This window comes from Trichoplax adhaerens, genomic scaffold, assembly GCF_000150275.1.
Source record: "Trichoplax adhaerens TRIADscaffold_1 genomic scaffold, whole genome shotgun sequence".
Taxonomy (NCBI): Eukaryota; Metazoa; Placozoa; class Uniplacotomia; order Trichoplacea; family Trichoplacidae; genus Trichoplax; species Trichoplax adhaerens.
In genome coordinates, this window is record NW_002060943.1 from 2,705,089 (window position 1) to 2,727,725 (window position 22,637).

Below are 22,637 nucleotides of genomic sequence, written 5' to 3' on the forward strand. Positions count from 1 at the left end.
AACAGTACAGCAAATTATACCAATTTCAATTAATAAACTTATTCTCTAGTCTATAATTTACGTTGCCTATAGTTTATTGCTATAATATCCATCATTTTCGTTATATCTAGAGATGATTTAAATAATCTACCATTGATTAAAACAGCTTAATCATAGGCAACGGATACTAATGATGCCTTTTTAATCAAGGTACCCGACTGTATTTTGCTATAGTACATTATGAGAGTTATTTTTTGAAACTCAAAAATGTTTTAAATTCTTAGTCAACTATTGATGGAACGAAACGCGAGTAGTACGTACATAGACCTCACTAACACGAAGTTATATGATTACTCTAACTTTATAGTATCATCACTAGCTTTACAAATCATTGATACTAACTTGGCTTCCATTACGCGATGATACGAGTACATTTGTTTTATTTTTAATATTCCTTCGAAGGTTAACGATAAATGATTGTGAATATTTACTTTAACTCCGTAAATTATTATGTATTTTGATTTTAGGAGATTAATTAGCTGTCCTGTTCTTTTATGGATATTTCCATCGTTTTCTTTCCTCAGTTTTTCTTTCTACGATTAATAATATCGCAATAAAATTTCGCTATTGAATACGTACTTATAGAGAAATTTGTGACGATAATAATGATAGTAATGTTCATGCTATAGTAATGGAACATCCAAAAATAATTTTCGACTCCAAGTATTTTAAGAGTCCAGTTAAAGCTTTTATATTACAATTATTTAGTTTGCGCCAAATCCGCTACAGATATCTTGTTATTCCATAAGTATTTGATAGTATTATATAGGCCTGTTATTTTATTATTTGCCCTTATTTACTTAAATATCTAACATTACTTCATTTGGTAGACCTTATAAAGGAAAATCAATCAGTCTAACAGTATGTACAGACAGCGCGGTATGGGATATATTTTGATCAAGTAAACTGTTGACAAAGGCATCAATCTGTCTACTAGGGTTACTGTATTAACTAGAGAAAAATTTCATAAAAATGTAAATTAAAAGTATTATCGAAATGCTCTCTACTCCTAAAATAATTTCCGAAATTCCAATGATTTATCCTAATCTAGCTCATTTTCTCTAGCGTCATTTGTGAATGCCCAATGTTGATATGTTATAAAATATATTTTTAATTGATATACTACGTTACATCACTACTTCTCTAATTTCATAATGCAATTGGCGCTAACTAATAGAATATTAAAGCAAAAATGTCGATTACATGAAAGCAGTAAGTGTTCAGTTAGATCAATATTTTTCTAATAAATGCTCTTTTTCATATTTGACCTTTCTAGACTTCTGCATCTTATTGTTTGCGATTTGCAGGCCAATTATGGTTAACGAAGTACTTTAGCAAGTAAAAATTATTAAAACCAGTGCATAGACTCTGATCTAATTTTTGGAAACGCGGAAAAGACATTTATTGGAACTAAAGCCGTGAATGATATTGAATTTATAGAAAACACCTAGATTTCATAGTGTATGGTAAATAACACCTAATGCCTTCTACTGGGGTAGTCCGATTAACTGGGGCATAAAAGTATTTTTAATGTATTTGGCTTCTAATTAGTACATCCCATAAAGCTAGACGTTCCTCTCTCTAGCTGATATTGACTAGAAAGATCTGCTTTATTATAAATCAAGCCAAATAAGAGATTAATGAAATTTAACGATTGCAAACCAAGTTGAGCAGTTTCTTCTTCAAAAAATACGACAATAAAATCACCATATACGATATTAGCCTATTTAAAAGGTCATTTCAACATTATATGCGGCTTCATATGATACAATTATACCTCAAACTTGCGTAATATATATATATGTTACTATATACTAATTAAATGTTGGATTACTTCAGCTATTTTGTTTAATACAAGGCAAGATAAATATTAAACCGTAAGCTTCTTTTCTTTTGAACACAATTTGGTGTTAAAGCTAACGCAATTTTACCAATATGGCTATTATAATCCCATTGTACCGATTCAGCTTTACAATCCTTCTTCTATGTTCTATCTCAAGAATACAATGCCAAAGCTTAAATTTAATGTTATCATTGCAATCCTCAGCACCTCAATTAGAACATTTGAAATATTATCAATTTATCCAATTCTCCAATAAACCACTAGATAATATTCAAGCTGGACAATCTATCCATATTCAATTTGATGCTTTTAATGCAACCTTTAAACTTAGTTTAAAAACTGATTCTAAAGTTTTCATTAATGAAGCTAATGTGGATAAGGAAAGCGAAACGGGCCTTTTTGGCCAGTTTGATCGTTTTCGCCTTGTATCTGGAACTTTACAAGATGATGATCATTCTTATGCATATGGTTATGTCGATGAAATGAGTAGCTATCATGGCGTATTTTATACCAATCAAACAGTTTATTACGTAGAATGGATTGGATTATATGCCAATCAATGGAGTGATGAGCAACAGTACTTTATTTATCGTGATATTGATATTGGTTCGCAGAAATCAGTAATCAATACTAATGATGGGAATAATCAACAAACGGCTTCATCCACTTCTACTTCTAGTATCAATCAAAATAATCAGATCACTTCATTGCTTATGAATGATACTACGTGCTTAGCTCATATTGATATCGATAGAACATTTTTACAGCATTATCATAATAACTTTGCTTATGTTATTTCTGATGTTGCTATTTTAGTACAAAGAGTTAATCATCTTTATCGACGTACTGACTTTGATCAAGATGGCAAAGCAGATGGAATTGGTATAGCCATTAAAAATTTAACGTTTGGATTATCTGATGAGTTGATTGGTATCAATCTCAATTCTACAACAATATCAACTACAGTCACTACAACTTCAAACATATTATCGAAAATTAATAATCCAGTGGAATTCTTTAATCGACTGACTGTGGCTAAGAATTATTCAGATTCTTGCTTAGCTCTTTATTTAACTGGCCAAAAGTTTGATAAAGATGTCCTAGGAATGGCTAATAGTGGCTTTAAGGCTAATGAAGGTATCTGTACCGGTTATTACATTAATCAAGATCATCATGTAGCTAGTTCTAATGTTGCTGTTGTTTCAATCAATGATCGAAATCATGTCATTCCATTTGCAACACGTGAAATTGCTATCGCTCATGAAATTGGTCATTTATTTGGTTCTTTGCATGATACTAATGGATCAAGTTGTTCGCCTAATAATCATCAAGGCAATTACGTAATGTATGAAAAACTAGTTGATGGTAGTAAAAGGAACAATTTTCATTTTTCTACTTGTAGTCGAAGTGAAATTAAGCAAAATTTAATCTTAAAAATTGATCAGTTAAGGCCATGTTTAACACAAGCGTATTATCCTCTATGCGGCAATGGAATTATTGATGAAGGCGAAGAATGCGATTGTGGGTATCAATCTACTTGCAAAGATCCATGTTGTAATTCAGCCTATCAATACCTCACTGATATTCCTAGTTTGTCACAAGTAGGCTATAATTACATTCCATGTCGCAAGAATAGTCAAGCAACTTGTGGTAATGCTGTAGTACCAATTGAAGCCATCGGTATATCTGTTACATTTGGTCTGCCGATAATTTTAGTAATTGTATTATTAATTTATAAACAAGTTAAACATAAATTTTATATGCCAATATATGGTGAGGCGGGAGTAAGTAGAAGCTCACATAGTGATTGCCGCCAATCCAATTTATCTTGACGTTATCGGCGCTTAAATAGCGGGTTTTGTTCTACGACTAGATGGAAAGATCTGACCTTCTTTTGACTTATATTAATTAAGTTAACTAATTAAATAAATAACGTCATTTTTAGACTGGTGGCGAAATATCTATGCTTCAAAATTTATAGTATAGAAGAATGTACGTGAATCACTTATATCCTGACTGTATTAATTTCGATGCTTTTGCATATGTCGCACTTGTGACATATGCATTAGTGTATAAATTTTTAGTATGGTCGGAAATATACAGATACTGTGTAGATACTGTGTTGTATACAGCAATGGGTTACCTTTTATCTTCCACTTATAGTATTGACAATCCACTAACTTCGTGGATACGCTAAAATTTAGTTCCTCTTTATTACAACATAAGGACGTAAGTCTACTTACATAGTTATGATTGAAGCTATGAAACTAACATGATGATATTAAAGGATGCCTGAGTATTATATTATTTTGCCACGATTAATTTATGACATGGCATTCAGCACTTACTTGAGTGCATTATTTCCTATGAATCATAATTCTTATCCTAATTAAGGAAAACATATTTTAAGTTGTGTAACGGCTAGGTTCTGATATACTTTGCACAAGCATTCTAAAAGTATGATTCTGTAGGTCGATAATATAATTTCTAATGTTCTTGCTATTTTGCAAATTTCTTGATTTAAAAAATTTCGTAACCTTCGTAAAAAATTTAATAGATAGCACCTGTAAGCAACAGTTAACTCTACTAGTATTTGCTATAATTTTCATGTTTAAATATAATGATGAACAGGAATGCTATTAATAGCACTCATCATAGCCTGTTTCTCATTTATAAGGTGTTAGGCTCAATTTGTTTCGATTTTATTAGCAAAAAAAATTCACTAGTAATATAACATATAAATTTAATGAAATTAAATACGTAATAACAATATTATTTTTTAGTATTGTATCTCCTATCCTATATTAATACCGAGATGAAATAATTTCATTAGGGAAGATAAACTGATCATCTTATTTAATAAAAATATGATAAAGTTCGCTTTAAGTGTACATACACACTGCACAATACATACACTCGAGTTTAGAGATCAAATATTTGTGAAGATTGCTGGCATTAAAGCCCATCAACCTTGAAAAACCCAATATGAATATCATTAACATGTGTATACCGCTTACTGTGCTTTGACTTATAGCACAGATTATTGTAATGAAGAGATTGCAATCTAACGCAAGTAATTGATCTGGCGGGCGAAAGGAATAAAATAATTTAAACAGCATAAGAAATAAACAAGTAATGAGGAAGCCGTTAAGTGATTATATATGACTGAATCACTTTGTAATTTGATAAAATTTTAAAACCTTTACAGTCGCTAAATAAGAGTCAGCTTTACGCGCACCATAGATTAACGAAAAAGAATGACAAGTAAAACACAATGAAATCTTCAATTTCTGATAGCATAAATGAATTTCATTCTTTTATGATATTTCCCTGCTTAACATGAAATTTAGGATTGAAAGTAGAAAAATTTGGACTATGAACGACGAAAACTGACATTGAGTTGACTATCTTTACTAGTAAGAGGAACATAAATAACCGACATTAATGACTTTTTGGTAACACTACCATCCGCGTGTTTCGTATATTGTTCTAGGTGTTGATTGCCACCAGCAGGTCCAACAGGAATAATTAAATTCCCTCCTGGCTTTAACTGCTCAATTAACTACATCAAATATCAATTTGATAGTAATATTGATTACATCTACCGCACATGAAATTATGTAAATTGATTATTACACTAAATTCATTCAAAATTTGATTTAATGATTACGGCTTGCTTTACCGCGTTAGGTGTAACCGGTGCAGCAGCACCAACGTGGATAGCATCGAAAGGTGCGCCTAGTTCATACCCTAATCTTCCATCGCCAACTATATTGAAAATAGAAAATGAAAATTTTGAACACTTTGTATTACAATGCATCATAGTTTGCAGTTATCCGAGTAAGAAATATCTCATAGCTTTTAATTCTTGAGCTTAGCTATTCAATTGATTAATGGATAGTGTACAAGACGCAATACCATACCTATGAGTTGTATCCTGTCACTTTCCAACAAGGAAGGATTAAATTTGTTGATATTATTTCTAGACAGCGATATCAACTCAGGAATATGCTCTATCCCATAGACTTTACCGCTTGAGCCAACCTAGTATATGTTTCGATAGATAATGTATAAGGTTATGATTATGTATTTCTAATTTGTACTAACAGAAGATTAATTTAGTACCAAGAGCTTAGTCCTTACCATCATGGCCATGCACGCTGTTAGGTATCCGCTGCCAGAACCAACGTCCAAAATAGTGCAACCTTCCTTCAAGTTACTAGCCAAAACTTGCAAAGCATGAGCATGCTAATGATTATAATGAATAGCATTGAATTAGTTAGCGATCCATTTACTAGTTTTCTTCACGATTATTATTAGACTTTAATATGCTATCCTACTTTATAAAATCGCTCTTATAAATCCAGTAAGATAGAATTGTTTGCAAGTAGTAAAACAATGACTGAATTCGTAGTATAATACTACTAATCAATACATAGTTGATAGTTGTAATTTAAAAGAATTCCTAAGCGCCACTAACCATATGAGGTGCACTGATTGTTGCTTGATAACCTAACAAGGTGTTTATAACCAAAATATTATCAAGTATCTCTTTATAAACTATCCGATATAAACAAGATAAATTATAAAGATTTGCATGAACATTACGATTGCTACAAACACTCTATTTGTAAAATTGAGATTGCACAAACTTTGCAGTTTTAAACTAATTGTAACATCGCTGTCATTTACACGAAATGACAATATATACGGTAACTAGAAGGTCAAGAGTAATGTTATATGAATGTTGGCAGTCACAGCGGATCAAGAACAGAACTTATCTCATATGGCATAGTAGTCATCAATGATTGCTAACTGACGATGAATTACTTTTTAGTTTAATTCCTTACCTATCGATTGTGGGCAATCCTGATAAGGGTTATGAGAACAAAATAGGCCTCGATCAACTTGTCGCATTGCTTCCTCGACATAAGGGCTGGTTATAACACCGTTGACTATTTAAACATGGCAGGAAACGCATTGTCATTAATCAATCATCGTGAAAGTTTTACTAAACTAACTTTGTGTTGCATCAACCTTATTTTAAATAAAACGATGGTAGATGAAGTTAACATGTCTACATTAAACAGACCACATTGTACGAGGTCATGACACATAAGTCTGCACACGTCCATTTCTATATCTACATCTATAGTATATTTGACTAAAGTAGTCTACTTCATTTTTTGTTGGTTTCCAAGTGCGTTTATTGAATGGTTGCAATTCGAGATTGTAATTAAAGACTAGTCAATGCATTCCATCGTACTGCAATAAATCAATTACTCGCATTGAAGATTGAATTTCGGGTATATAGCTTGCGGCCAATGTCCGAAGTTGGCCGATACGCGTAATGGCCGGATAACGGACATTAGCCTTAACATACGCATAAATACAATCAGTTTTTCAAAAATAGAATGCTACACAGCAGAGTATCTACTCTGCTGGTATAGCATACTTATCTAGCAGGGACTATTAAGTGAGAATTTGTATCAGGAATAACGATGATTATGATTGCAAATGCCAACTGTTTGCACTCTTGCCTTACTAACGTGTGCAAGTTACGGTAAGTCTTTATATAATCAATATCGTTAATCTTGGTTGCAAGATCAACATGACAAGTGATGCTTATATCGAGACAAACATAGCCAATTGCGACAATTGTACTTGAAATTTTGTATCCATTGCATTATTCTACCATAAAAGATGATTCGAAGTTAGTATTTTAGACTACCTCTTAACTGAGTGATTAGATCGACATGAGATTTGCCATGAGACCTCCAAGCCATTTTAACCAAGGCCACTAAGGCTTTCCTCATACCATGGGTCCCTTTACCGCCTCAAGCTTAGGCTGCTAATCAACTGGTCCAGATGGAGACCGTTGGCGGTCCAGTACCACCACCCTAGTGACGTCACTGCATGCATTGTAGCTGTACTGTATTGTCGACTGTTAACCAGTATCGGAACAATGAACAGTCGACACACAGCACAATGCAATGCAGTGACGTCACTATGGCGGTGGTACTGGACCGACAAGGGTCTCTATCTGGACCAGTTGATGGACCAGTATCCCGGACTAGACCTGAGAAAGGTTCGGTTCGGTTCGGTTCGAACCGTTATGATTTATGGGGCCTGGGCATACTGTACGCATACTGTACCTAGACCTACACCTGTCGAAGGTTTGGTCGCTACAATGCAATACAGTGACAGTTACAGTACTGTACTGTAGTACAGTACAGTACAGTGTACCGTATCGGTAGGGGCTGACGTCACTATGGTGGTGGTACTGGACCGGCAACGGTCTCTATCTGGACTAGTTGATTGTCAGCACCGTTTGTACTTGACTAAAAACGGTGTACTGTACTGTACATTCAGGGGTACATTGTACTGTACAATGGCTTGGTTTTCACTGTAGCACCAATTTGGGTCAAGTGATTTTGACTTGAACACACTCACTCTACAGTACTGTACTGTAAGTTGATGAGCTTTCTAAGCCTGCAAGTACTGTACGTTGTACTGTAAAAGTTACAAGCCTTAGGGAAAGATGAAAGCGCTGAACGCCCTAACCACTTATTATTGATTATTATTATATATTATCCCATCCAACTGGAACTCGTGTGGAGAAGAAGAAAAGGTTGGCCAGTGCTGTTCTCTGAGTCTACCAAAACAACTACTTTAGTAGACAGCAATAGAATGCTCATCTTGGTATCTCCGTTAAGTTATCTTTCAAGGTGATTATTACATCCATTTATCATCATTGCCAATATGCAGAGATTTCGAAGAGGGCATGGCGCGGTATGGATGGTGGTAATAATTATAACATTTCTGCATTTTGCATGGATTCAGATTATCAATGTTAAAGAAATAGATGATGTAACGAGTTTTAAAGCAGATCTGGATACGTGGATTTACTCCAATGAGTCGATATTTCAACCGGACTATATATTAACTAAGGATCATGGAGTGCAGAGTAAGAATACGATTAAAGTAAGCGATTTAAGAGTCTATCGTGATATTATCTACGAGATGTTTATCGGTATACCGTCATTCAAACGTAAATTAAGTCCTATCGTCCATTTCGATTTAAGCAAAGATCCAGTGAAAATCAATTATCTACGAAAGATTTTCGCCTATTTAAACTACTTTGGAGCCAAATCAGTTATGCTACAATATGATGATTCTTTCCCATTTGCAGGCAATTTGAGTTTAGCTCGATCACCTCATAGTTATAATATTGACGACGTCAAAGATATTATAGCTCATGCTTCTAAAAGTAAGTTAAACATAATACCATACATTCAAGTTATTGGTCAAATGGAATATTTACTACAACATCATCAATTCCATGACATCAGGAGTGATTCATTTCCACGCCAGACAATTTGCCCATGTAGTAATCGAAGTGTTACTATTATAAAAGAGATAATACGACAAATTATGGATTTACATAAGAACGCTAAAGCTATTCATATCGGCGGTCATGACTTTTATAATTCACGTTTAACTTGTAATCGTTGCAAAGGCCAACATTTAAATGAAAATCAAGTTTATGTCGAATATATTGTTAAGATATGTAAATATATCAAGCAACATTTTCCAGAAATGATTATCTTAATATGGGATAATCGCTTAAGGAGTATGACAGCTAACGAAATGGAACCTCTGAAAGATTTAGTAGAACCAATGGTTCTAGATTTTCATCCCGACGTTACTCATATCCTCGATCAGCCACAGTGGAAAAGGTATAAATCATTATTTCATCAAATATGGGGTGCCGCAGCATATAAAGGTGCTGAAGAATGCGACGATAACTTTGTTCCAACGGTTAAGCGACTAAGTAACACGATCACATGGGCTAGATTATCCAACGGCTTAAAAAGAACTGGTTTAAAAGTAGGAGGTATCTCTTTAATGGGTTTCTCTCGTCCAACTTATTCTCTACCTACATGTCAGATTTTACCCGCGAGTATTCCTTCCTTACTACTTAATGTATACACTCTTAAGGCATGCGAATATCATATGTATATTGCATCAGAAATTGCTGTCTGTGCACTGCGATGTATTGACTATTTACAAATTGAATTAAAGGAAGATTACACTATTGAAACTTGCGATCGAATGCCAGGCAGACAAAGTTATCGGTTGCTGTCTATACTTCGTGTTTTGAAGAGTCGTGTTTCTAACGTAATGGCTAAATTAGGCAAAAATCGATACTTGCTTGGTGATCAGTTATATAAGTCATTGCTGGTTGACGAACTCACGTATCTTCGACAAGCATTGAAAAGCTTGAATAAAGAAATTCAGATAGCGTTTAAAGAAATTTATAATGATTATAGCATTGATGAATGGCGTTATCGCCATGTTCGACCACTCACTACCTTGGTCAACGATCTGTACTGGCATGTATTGCATGTTACCGTGCAAGCTTAATTTGCTGTTGATATTGTATCTATATACGTATGTATACCAGTATACTGTACTAGATCTTGGTAAAATTCATATAACGATCTATATCTGATTTAATATGCGGGAAATGATGTTGATGGACTTGAAACTACTTAACACGAAGTTTTACCATACTAGTATGTGTCTCTATCCAACAAAGGTTGCATGCACGCGTGTACTTTGTATTTTAGATGTATGCTACTATATAGTTTACCATTGCATTTACCGTTGGTTTTGATATTTTCACTGTCAGTTGATGAATCAGTAAACTATTTGACGGACGGAATACATTTTTTCAAACTCTATTTTTTAGCTAAAGTAAATTGCTTTCAAGGAACGGAAATTATATTTACTGAAATTCTGTACTGTAAAGTAAGTCATGGTGAACATTTGAATTCACTGATAGCTTCACTGCCGTTTGTATCATGTTGCTGTAGTTTATTTATACGGCTCCACGTTTATATTATCCGAACTTGTTGAAATAGTTTCCATAATCCTGTATCAGAACGACTCTTAATGAGCAAATTTCATTAAATTTGACTTTGTTTTAGTTAATATGCCTTAATATTCGAGTAATTAATCATGAAAGTAAGTGATTCGATGTTATTTGTGGTCCATTATTTACTGGTAGAATTATTAAGCAATATCAGGAAAAATGAGAATGAATAATAATGGGAGAAATTTAGCAGCATGCTGCACTCGGTGGCTGTACTTCGGTCTAAGAGTAGTCTATAGCTGACTTTTGACTAGACCGAGTTTGGTATAAAGTTTCAGTTACTGTAGCTGTTCAAGTTATATGATGATAGATGCGCGTTGGATTATCACTTTGGTTAAGAAAATAACTGTTTTTCAAAAGTTACCTAGGACCAATTCAGAGTAGTTTGATATATGGATAGGTCGATCATGCCTTGTTGTTAATCCTTAATTCAACATTGAATTAATTACTAAATGATTTATTATCAATCAAATACTAGTCATGAATGAATTACTTCTAAAAAAAGCACAATCTGTGGTATCTTTGACTTTATATTGATTGCATTTGCATTAATAATTAATTAATTAATGGCTGCTGATCAATTTATGGCACTAATTTGACTTTATATTACCATAAAGTGTGATATGTTCGACATAACTACGCATCAAATTACTTTTAAAAAGGTTCTACGATAACCCGACATGCGATATTCAAATATTTCATTCTAACCTTAACGACAAAGTTAAAGGTGAATGTTGATACCATAAGCCCATAAGTAAGTACTGTACGTCTAGTCCGTCCATACGGTACAATATACTGCACTGTAGTGTACAGTGTACAGTACTGTAAGGGCAAAAGTATTCAGTGCAAAATGGAACTGTACAAGGTACAGTGTACAGTGTACAGTACTTTTTTGTCGGTACTGTACCAAACTGCTCGTAAAAGTGCACAGTAAAACTATGTTGAGGTTGCAATCAATTCGAGTTAATTAATGAACGTTAAAGCTGTAATAAGACAGCAAAATTTGGATATTAAAGTAATATTGGGAAACACTCTCGAAAAGCATTGCAACAGCTCATTGAATCATCATGAACGCAACGTTTTCAATAGGATGATATATTGTACTACAGAGTCTTTACACTGTGCAGTGGGCACCTTGTTCAATCTTGACTACGGTAACTCGTTGGGTGAAGTACGACGTTGATCTCTATCTACAACCTGGACCAGATCAAATCATTAACAGTTAAGCTTTGAACTTGATAAAGGAATTGGGCTAAATTTTACGAATTTTCACACAATAGATCGTGATTGAATTTATCTTCTATATAAAGAAATGGAATCATTCTTATTATCAATGCCAAACAAGCAGATGTGAAAGAATTTCAACTTAGCCTTTCTAAAATCGCGTTGTTACAATCTATTATGAAATACTACACGCGTACTATGCAGATAGAATGAGAACATTTTCAGTTACATAGCCTATCGTGAAATATAACAATCACGGTATACATTGCACTTGGGCTTTCAGTATAGACCTGGATCGGCCAGTCTGTATTCCAATATGCATTGGTTTCGAAGAGGATATTGTTGTGTATGGATGACGGTAATTATTATAACATTTCTGCATTTGACATGGATTCAGATTATCAGTCTTAAGAGTAATCATGATCGATTGAATATTATAACAACAGAACCTACTTGGGTTTATTCCAATATATCAAGATATCTGCCAAGCTATATAGTATCCAGCCATCATACTCAAGCTACAAATAAAATTAAGGCAAACGATTTAAGGGTTTATCGTGATACTATCTACGAGATGTATCTTGCTTTTCGTATGCCTAAGAATACTCTAAGCCCAATTGTCCATTTCGATTTGAGCAAAGATCCGGTGAAAATCAATTATCTACGAAAGATTTTCGCCCATTTAAACTACTTTGGAGCCAAATCAGTTATGCTACAATATGATGATTCTTTCCCATTTGCAGGCAATTTGAGTTTAGCTCGATCACCTCATAGTTATACTATTGACGACGTCAAAGATATTTTAGCCCATGCTTCTAAAAATAAGTTTAACATAATACCATACATTCAAGTTATTGGTCAAATGGAATATTTATTACAACATCATCAATTCCATGACATCAGGAGTGATTCATTTCCACGCCAGACAATTTGCCCATGTAGTAATCGAAGTGTTACTATTATAAAAGAGATAATACGACAAATTATGGATTTACATAAGAACGCTAAAGCTATTCATATCGGCGGTCATGACTTTTATAATTCACGTTTAACTTGTAATCGTTGCAAAGGCCAACATTTAAATGAAAATCAAGTTTATGTCGAATATATTGTTAAGATATGTAAATATATCAAGCAACATTTTCCAGAAATGACCATCTTGATGTGGGATAATCGCTTAAGGAGTATGACAGCTAACGAAATGGAACCTCTGAAAGATTTAGTAGAACCAATGGTTCTAGATTTTCATCCCGACGTTACTCATATCCTCGATCAGCCACAGTGGAAAAGGTATAAATCATTATTTCATCAAATATGGGGTGCCACAGCATATAAAGGTGCTGAAGAATGCGACGATAACTTTGTTCCAACGGTTAAGCGACTAAGTAACACGATCACATGGGCTAGATTACTCGACGGCTTAAGAAGAACTGGTTTAAAAGTAGGAGGTATCTCTTTAATGGGTTTCTCTCGTCCAACTTATTCTCTACCTACATGTCAGATTTTACCCGCGAGTATTCCTACTCTTTTGCTTATGGCCCTAGCTGTTAGAGTTAATGCATACCATAAATATGTTAATAGTGAAGCTGCTATTTGTACCTTGAGATGCAATGACTACTTTCATGTAGAGCTAACTGAAGACTACACAGTCGAAACATGTAGTCGAATGCCAGCTCGTCAGAGCTATCGATTATTATCCATACTTCGGGTATTAAAAAGTCGTATTTCTAACTTGTTTGCCAAACTAGGCAATAATCGAAATCTTCTTGGTAATCAGCAGTACAAGGTATTAGTAATAGACGAATTAATCTACCTTCAGAGTGCGTTAAAAAGCCTAAATAGGGAAACTCGACTAGCATTTAAGGAAGTCTACTATAATCACACTATCGAAGAATGGCATTATCGTCATATTCGACCTCTCAAAAATTTAATAGATGACTTTTACTGGCATATGTTACATACGCGCATTATTTTACAGCCATAGTAGCGCAACAGTTTTAATTTGTAGTCGCTAATGAGCTTTTTTCTGGTACAGCAATACTTTTACCACTGTAATTATTGTAAAACAAGTTTCTGCTTTGCGTTATAATAATAGTTGGTTTTGAAATTATAAAACACCTGATATTAAGTAAAATTTGGATAATCTAAAGCTTCGGTACGAGTATCTTGGCGCGACTTTAGATGTGAAAACTTCATTAGAATATGTAAATTGCCATCGCAAATTATTATACCATTGGCAGAAATAGTTGATTTTTCATCTTTGAAAAAGTAATATAAAAATTTGAAGAATCAACTTAGTATCATTATGAGAGTACTTTTATACATTAAAATTTATAAACTTTACGTAAATCTGGAGAATTAAATTCTTACGTTATACATATGTAATATTTATTAGATATTGATGTTATATCGTATAGACATTTTATTAGTTCTTGAGATGCGTTATTAAATTCCCTCTCAAGTTATGGAAAGCTTAATGTGAAATTATGAAGCCTCATCAATCTATGTGTCATTGCTCATTCTTACTTTTATGACTTCTCGATAGATTAAATTTAATTTATCGAAACGATAAAACCTGTTACTTTGTTATGCTTATACGATAGAAATAGTGAACGCTACTCCATTTTTCGAACGGCTATATGGCTTTATATGTATCAGCTTGGTAACGAAATTTATACGGATATTCAAGTAATCAAATATGTTTTCGTGGCTTAATTTGTGTGACATGACTATAGATTGGATAATACTTGGTTTGGTTTATCAAGCGAAAGAAGAACATAATTAACAATTTTGATCATTAATATATGGCCAGCACTACAAAAACTACCGTGCATTGCTATATTTACATAAACAATATTACATGAATAATAATTTTATGCACGAAACATAGCAGAAGATACAAAATCTCATGCAGGGTTATACCGCATTCTAAAATCATCTGTTATTTACAGATATTATGATTCAGTTCTTCAAGCCCTAGTCTCATTCAATAGGCAAGCTTGAAGTTAAGACTATACTATTCAATGAATCTTATAATAAAACAAATCCTTATCAAAGTCAGTTAGCAAGCGAATTATCAAGTTTTTACGGCTCTTATACGATAGTTTAAACCAAGACAATTACCATGTGGCAATCTAGTATTGATTTCAGATTTCTGTAATTCAATAATAAGAAAGAAATGATCTAGTGGATTTCGTCGGTAAGCAACTATTAAGGAGTTGAAGCCAGAAGTGTTTAGCATGTTTACTGTAAATTCTGTAATCCGCGATCGGCAAGAAAACATGTTTCAACTAAAAATGATAAATTTTGAAGGAGATTATAATAGTAACAAATGACAATGGCTAAAAAAGTCATCCTGAAAACAAATATTCGCTAGATACTATCACAGTCTAGAATAAATTTTGTAAATAGGTATCGAATTTACGCTACAAAATCCGTTAAATTACATCAGTATTAGTTCATTTTTGTTAATTGTATCAATCACGTTAACTCAAGCTATAAATATTCGCCATCTAAAACCGCCATCGAAATAGCTTACCTTGCATTAGGCCAGAATTAATGAATTAATATTATCTCATATTTCAAAATAGAAGGATAAAATCTGTTAAATCAATCAGTTTTTTTAATTAATATACATATAATACACATATGGTCAAATCATAATTACTTATTTAATACTTGATTTTATAAATAGTATCACACAGTTTCGATTCTCAACTGAATCAAAATTAAGAAATCGATCTTTGACGTGCATAAAAATTACATAAAAGAATTATTGTCTAATTGCCGTAGTCTCATCACTTAGAATTAGCATTACGATTATTAATCACTAATTGTTTTTACAATAGTCTATCTCAATTTATAGTGCTACTAACACTGAAGTAATAAATTCTTGATCAATAGCGCTATGATAAAAGGCTTAATGAATCAAAAGAAGTATATCAGAAATGCTTTAGGAAGCTATTTGCATTTACCATTTCCGTATTGTAGAGCTAGCAAATAATTTGCTAGCTCTACAATACGGAAATGGTAAATTAATATTGACGTAGACATCTTGACGCGGTCAACTTCAGTAAACAAAGTCAAAAATTAGTCAAAGGACAGAGTTACACTATGATTAATTCAAATTATGCTGACTACCCAGTTAAAGAGTGGTTCTTTACCTTTTATTTATGATATTAATATACGGTATATTTCCAAATTCAATCGTCATCGCGGCGACTATGATTATTTTTAGACTTATGTTAATAGAAATGATTAGTTTAAGAATATTCATGATACATAATTAACTCAAGTAAGGACTACTAGATGTACCTATATCAAATAGTTCGTAGCTCAAATTAAATTTGGTTACTTTTTGGTCATAATTCAATATTATCGATGAATTTCACTCAATAAAATAAAATACAATTTAAGCATGAACATTTACCATTCATGATGTCTCCAAACAAACTATCAAATTCGATTTAATTGTTAGTTGTAAAGCAAAAACAACACTGTTCATGCTAAAAATATCTACTATTCAATGATCAAAGTCTGAATAAAGATTTTTTCTATTAAACTGAATGTCTTTGTTTTATTTCTACCCAACCAGTTTACTAGCCTCGTAATAAACGCTTGATATTTTATAGTCAATAAAGAATCTTAACCCTGCAAAGAAATGCCAAAAATAAACTGGTTTAATCACAGAGAGATTTTTCTGCTTGTTCGACCTTTTATTGGATAATGATAATATTCAATTGAAGATATCAACTAATATGTCTAAAATTTTTTGACTGGAATTGATACAATTTAGCCCCTTTAATTACGCGTAGCTGTAGTTGACATTAGTAATGAAAAGAGTACTCGTTTTCCATACTATCATAGTAAATAACATCAGGTCGATATTATTGGAAATTAAGAAACGAAAATATCGTTTTATTGTTGCGATCAATTGTGTCGAAAAAAGATTTGTCGCATTCTATTTATTAATTTTAATTAAATAATGGATGAAACAAAATGCACAAAGTTTTCATATATTTCAATTTTATTGGTCATTTTGCGACTAAAAATATGAAAGGATTTCAATGTACGTTATTAAACTACTTCTAACAAGATTAATTTAGTTTATTAAACTAAATTTGTCCTAATGAGAGCTTACTGTAGGTAATTGATTAATCTTTACCATTGATCTTTGCAATCATCCATGATTATGAAGCTATAGATAGAGCTTTGTATTTTTGCTAGAGTATCAATTTCACAATTGGTATGACGATCGTCATTCTTTCAACAGCTGCATTACGGTACAATGGGCTGCTATAACGAAGTATTTCGATTTGTATGACATTAACTCAATTAATTTAGGAAAGTGTTGTATTATGTAATATTATGATTGAAGCCCTGTTATCACTTTAAACAAGCAAAAGACCAGCAGAATTTAGAAGCAACTATCCAAATATTTATCTAGATAAGTTATTTAATAAAGTCATTGCATTAAATAGGCATATACCGAATTCATTCACAAAATTTGTTAAGTTTGATAGTATTACTACAAACAAACTCTATAAATGCAATTAAAGCACAAATAAGCCACTAAAAATTTCTGACATTGGTAGGTATTAAAATCTACTGTGAGTGTTATAAGTTAATGTATTGCAAAACTTAAAATCTATAGTATATCGGTATGATACAGAAATAATTCGACAGAATCTTTCCTTTTTATTCATAAACACTATATAAATAGAAACTAGAAGGCTGCAGTCATATAGTAATAGTAGCTTATTACAGCAATTATATTTTATCAATAACAAAATTTTCTGATCTTTTTCGCGACCGCTTAAAGAATATTAGTAATAGTCTTAATCGTAAGATATCTTATGAATCGATATTAGTAAAGAATACTAATTTTATTTTATAATTCAAAGTTGTTAAAAAAATTCGTTTAGTAATACTGATTGTATTAAATGCATTTCCATACTGTAATTGTCATCGTAGTATACTCGTATACATATGCTGCGGCTAATAATCGAAACTCTTTAACTTAGCATTTATTTAAAACATTGACCAATATAACATTAATTAATGATGACTTATTTGAATAAATTATCATTCTTAACAATTCTTACTCAACTAATCAACGTTATTTTTAGAATGAGGGAAATTTCATTTGAAGTTAGTATGATTCAGTAACCTTACCTAAATTAGATCAACCTTGGATCTATTCTATCAAAGCATCAATATATTGATTCTCCACAGTATTTAATAGGATATGTGCTGTATTAAATGGCCTGGTGTAGTAAATTGTAGTTAGGTATTATTTACGCGTAGCACACTACTGGTCTTTTGGAAGTTAAATTGTATATGTTACGGTATACAATGTATTATTATTTCACCATTAAAATATCTAGATATATGATCCTTAGTGCATCCTATACATTTAAATCAAGTTTTGAAAGTTTACTGATTCAGCACTGTAATGGGGTAGAATAAATTGGTATAGGTAAATTTGGTAGTCATCGCAGATTTACATGTACTGATGCGTTTGAATAAAAAAATAGATTTCTATTGAGTACTATAAATCGCAGAAGATTGAAGGCAACTACTGTAAATCGAGATGTAAGCTGCCGTAAAGTAACATGACTAAAATTGGTAGCGCTAACAGTTATAATAACTAGTCGGGTCAGTACCGCAACAGCTGAGATAGAAACATAAAAATTAGCGATATTTATGTCTTTGGAATGAAAAGACTTTAAGTGTGGTATAAAGTTATAAATCTGAGATAGATTTCACTTACTATATGTATATATAATTAGCAAAATAACTGTTTGACATCGCCGTAAATTTGAATGCCATAACTTTTAATGATATGTTTTTTTTCATAAATTAAAAAAACTCTTATGAGTGATAAAAAACCAGCTGATAACCAAAAGATTAATTTGGTCAAGGTCATGGTTTAGACGCAATTTTAGTTTTTCCTTTTCTATTAATCATATTTACGAGGTAATAGTAATGTCGGTCAATCTATGAAACGAAGTGATATAGTATCGGCTAGCGTTCTAAGCATATAATAATGTTCTTTTAAATTTCAAATTTTTTCAATTGATTTCTTACTTAACAGAATATGCAATATTTCTTAAGCCAAATAAAGTAATTTTCTTTAAAGTATTGGATAAATCATCAGATAGCATACTCTTATATCTATTTAAGATCTGGGCTAACCTCAGCTGGCTTATAAGCTAAATTTTGGTCTGAGCTAGGAGTAACAATTTTCGGTTTAGACTTATGAAGGATACTGAGAAATAGATGCTATTTCTGGCTTTTAGACCTTAAAATTTCTATAAATAGGCTGTACTAAAATTTGTAAAGTTAGATAGGAATCAGATCACTATCTCCTTTGTGGCAACAAAACTGCTTAAATCAGCTATACGTGGATAATACAAAGAACGCTATTTCTGTTGGATGATTTCTAAAACAGGAAAGGCAAAGTTCAGATAACCATTGAAACCAGAAAGCATGATTAAAATGCCTATATCTTGAGTTATAAATTTTAAGAGTAGAATGTAAAGAATAGCATAGATCCACACTACATCCTGCTATACTTGTAGGTCAAATCGTAATACTGAACAAGTGTATACTTGTAGCACAGCGAGACTTATCGGAATAGTCCTCAGTATAAGAACTGATGAATGTAATTCAGTGAAATTTAATACGAAATCGAAGCCTCGTTCTATTATTGCAGAAACTATCTTATAGAAAAGTTCTAAGCTCTTTTAGTAAGACCACACTATCGTAGTAGAAATGGAAATAAGATTGGTAGTGTAAAAGGTAGGAAAAGTGTTGTTATAGCTTCATGCTACTATGAATTATTGCACGCGATAAATTAATTTTCAAAGACTTTTTCCAGTTTTTTATGAGTGATAGTCTGCATCAAAGCACAAATAACGTTATCATTGTTACTAGGGAAAAACAAATGATCCTGTATTACGATAGTTTAAGCAATTGATTTATCTACTATGAACGGAAGGATAATCACTTGTTTTTTCCTCTGTTGTTTACTCATTACAATACAATAAATAGATTTATGGCTCCACCTTCCACACAAAATAGAATTTAATTCAGTGTTGGTACAGAGCCGAAAGTAGCAGCAAATAATGAAGCATTTTCCATCTAATAGATCCCTTGAAATTTTCTCAGCTTGATTACTTTGTAAACAAGGTTGAATCATTTTTATTGACGTAGAAGTAGATATTGTTCTGATTTCAAAACTTATGTTACAATAATATAATTATCTACATGAAATTGTGCGTTAACTTTAAACACTCATTCTGCATATTCGGCCAAGGATTATGTACGCGTACTTTTATTGAATAGGCGGTGGCGGCAAAGGATTTATTTATAAGTACATCTACCGTCCAATCTAGATGGCAATTAAGAAAACGTGCCGACTATGCTTATGTTTTCATTATGCTTACTGTACTTGGTTGCATGGCCTAAATTTGTTATTTCTTGGACAAACCAATGACGTCAGGTAAGATTCCAATGTCGATTAAAAACGATAAAATATTGAGTGAAAACTTGTCTTTAGCATATGAGAGAACATTCTTAATCAATTCGGCGATAGCGTTGGCTTCTATTTGCTCATTTATCAATGAAGAAACCTATATCTAGATAGTTCCTATTAAACTCTGCTGTAAAGCATCGGAATTAAAATCTACTTGATAAATAGACGATAGAGGACAAGGAAGATTTCCTCTAATAATTAATTCAATCAGTCATCGTTAGTATAAAGAAATATTCGTGTTCTACGGAGGGAAATATGTGTTAATTTACTCATGAGCTATCATCGAAACTAGCAACTGTCTACAACTACACATGGAGATAATATCATTCAGAAAATCGATGGGGCTCATAGCGAATTAACATTTTCAGAATCGAACATTTGTAATGTGTTACTCGCAAGCATTTGGTACTGGTACTGGACCCTGAGTACCCATTAACACCAATTTTGCAGGGTGCTCAACCTAATTGACTTAGCCGATTCTACACGAAATAGGGTGAACACTTCGATCTTTTAGTTATAGCGATTATAGTATCTTAGTTATCTTAAAATAATCTTAATCTCTTTATATCATTTCTATAATTAATAGTAGTTCTATGATAAATAAAAATTTAGTCTAGCTTTGGTTAGTAAAATCAGTGCAAATATCCTGTTGTCATTATTCATAATCCACTATGATCAACAATCTACAGTATATTTTTTCAATCTTGATATTACTGATAGAGCAAGGAATTGAAACTACGCTATCTACTGTTTAATCCAATAATTATCAATCATGGTCGGCTTTAAAAAGTATCAGTAACTAATTTTATAGCCTATAGCTGGGGATAGATGGCCGATTAATTGATCCAATTAAAAATTGATCAATATTCATATTGATCCATGAAAAGGAAAAGAAGATGATAATAGATACTTCATTGATCAAATATCATTTAAATTATTTTCACAAACGCTAGTTTTTACCTTGATAGTAAAAGTAACGTTATATCTTCCATTTTTCATTTAACAGCTTCTCTGTGATTCTTCTAATGTATCTTTTTGGACTGATGCAATCTTGACTAAAATTGCCACTTGGCTTCCTTGAAAATCTCGTCAATACTAACAAGGAATCGATAACACCTCTAGAAGGCTCTCATCTAGACAGTATTTCTTGACATCTGAAGTTGATCTATTCACATTTAAAAATTTATAGCAGATAATCCATTGAGCCTCTTATGTTTATAGTCAACCGATTGAGCAAATGGCAATTATTTCATAAATTTAAAGGCTTCTAATATCTTGTAACTAAATTTACATTTAACAATCAATCTCTCAATCAGCAAGATTTCAATTTGGAACGTTAAACCTTAATGTGCTTTTTTACTTTGGGTAAGCTAATGACAATATGGGCTACAGGATTACCGATAACAGCTTGGTCTAGTAATGGGTTTATTCTTATCGTTAGATAATAGAAATAAATTGGTATTTTAGGCTCTACTAGACCTATTCAGTATTAACTGGAAGGGTTGTAAATCGTTCTATCTCAGCCGAATTCGAAAAGCACCGACAAAATCTTTATCTGACAAAAATTTTGCATTAACAATTTCATTTCAATAACCGGAACAATTTGTTAATTCGGTATTATTATTGTTTCTGTCTTAACTCGTATTTAATTGTTTATCTTGGTAAAGACAAGACGAATTGGGATTTTACATCAATATTTCGTTTACTTAACAAGATTGATTAGAACTATGGCAATATTTTATTTCCCATCTATTTCATTGCAACTAATTGTCTTATGTGGACTAATAACGATCCGTGGCATACTATGCTGCCCGGTTGGATGCCAATGTCAGCCAAGTACATCTTGGTGGTGTCATAATGTTAACATCAGTAGCATTGCTCAGGCTGTCAATACTAGCCATGTTACCAGATTGTAAGTATAAGCTACATAGTTAACAATGTTGTACAACTCATAAAACAAAGACTAACCATCGGGTAAATAACGTCGTAGTATTTATTATACTTTTGTTATGATCTTTTTGAAAGTAAGTATTTTGTATCTATGCAATATCTTA

At 32.4% G+C, this 22,637-nt stretch overlaps 5 protein-coding genes across 5 annotated transcripts in view; 4 read left to right on the forward strand and 1 right to left on the reverse strand.

The window, feature by feature from the left end:
- Positions 1–1,974: 1,974 nt before the first annotated feature.
- Positions 1,975–3,863, forward strand: TRIADDRAFT_51549 (uncharacterized protein; the record flags this gene model as incomplete). The annotated part of the gene is made up of 2 exons (XM_002107706.1): positions 1,975–3,666; positions 3,828–3,863. 2 exons carry the CDS (start codon positions 1,975–1,977, stop codon positions 3,861–3,863), a joined length of 1,728 nt encoding a protein of 575 aa, XP_002107742.1.
- Positions 3,864–5,255: 1,392 nt separating this feature from the next.
- TRIADDRAFT_49594 (uncharacterized protein) lies at positions 5,256–7,668 on the reverse strand (the record flags this gene model as incomplete). The annotated part of the gene is made up of 7 exons (XM_002108501.1): positions 5,256–5,444; positions 5,565–5,650; positions 5,806–5,926; positions 6,026–6,130; positions 6,363–6,394; positions 6,733–6,837; positions 7,614–7,668. 7 exons carry the CDS (start codon positions 7,666–7,668, stop codon positions 5,256–5,258), a joined length of 693 nt encoding a protein of 230 aa, XP_002108537.1.
- Positions 7,669–7,891: 223 nt separating this feature from the next.
- On the forward strand, positions 7,892–10,309 carry TRIADDRAFT_51551 (uncharacterized protein; the record flags this gene model as incomplete). The annotated part of the gene is made up of 2 exons (XM_002107707.1): positions 7,892–7,975; positions 8,651–10,309. 2 exons carry the CDS (start codon positions 7,892–7,894, stop codon positions 10,307–10,309), a joined length of 1,743 nt encoding a protein of 580 aa, XP_002107743.1.
- A 2,351-nt stretch (positions 10,310–12,660) lies between these two features.
- On the forward strand, positions 12,661–13,596 carry TRIADDRAFT_2419 (uncharacterized protein; the record flags this gene model as incomplete). Its single annotated transcript, XM_002107708.1, has 1 exon — positions 12,661–13,596. A coding segment is annotated over one exon (936 nt), but the record flags the coding sequence as incomplete, so codon positions are not given.
- Positions 13,597–22,310: 8,714 nt separating this feature from the next.
- Positions 22,311–22,637, forward strand: part of TRIADDRAFT_51553 (uncharacterized protein) — a gene marked incomplete at both ends in the record, with an annotated part of 2,957 nt that continues 2,630 nt past the window's right edge. Inside the window, one exon of the mRNA XM_002107709.1 lies at positions 22,311–22,495. Coding sequence (XP_002107745.1) covers positions 22,311–22,495 — 185 coding nt within the window. The remainder of the gene's footprint in view (positions 22,496–22,637) is intronic.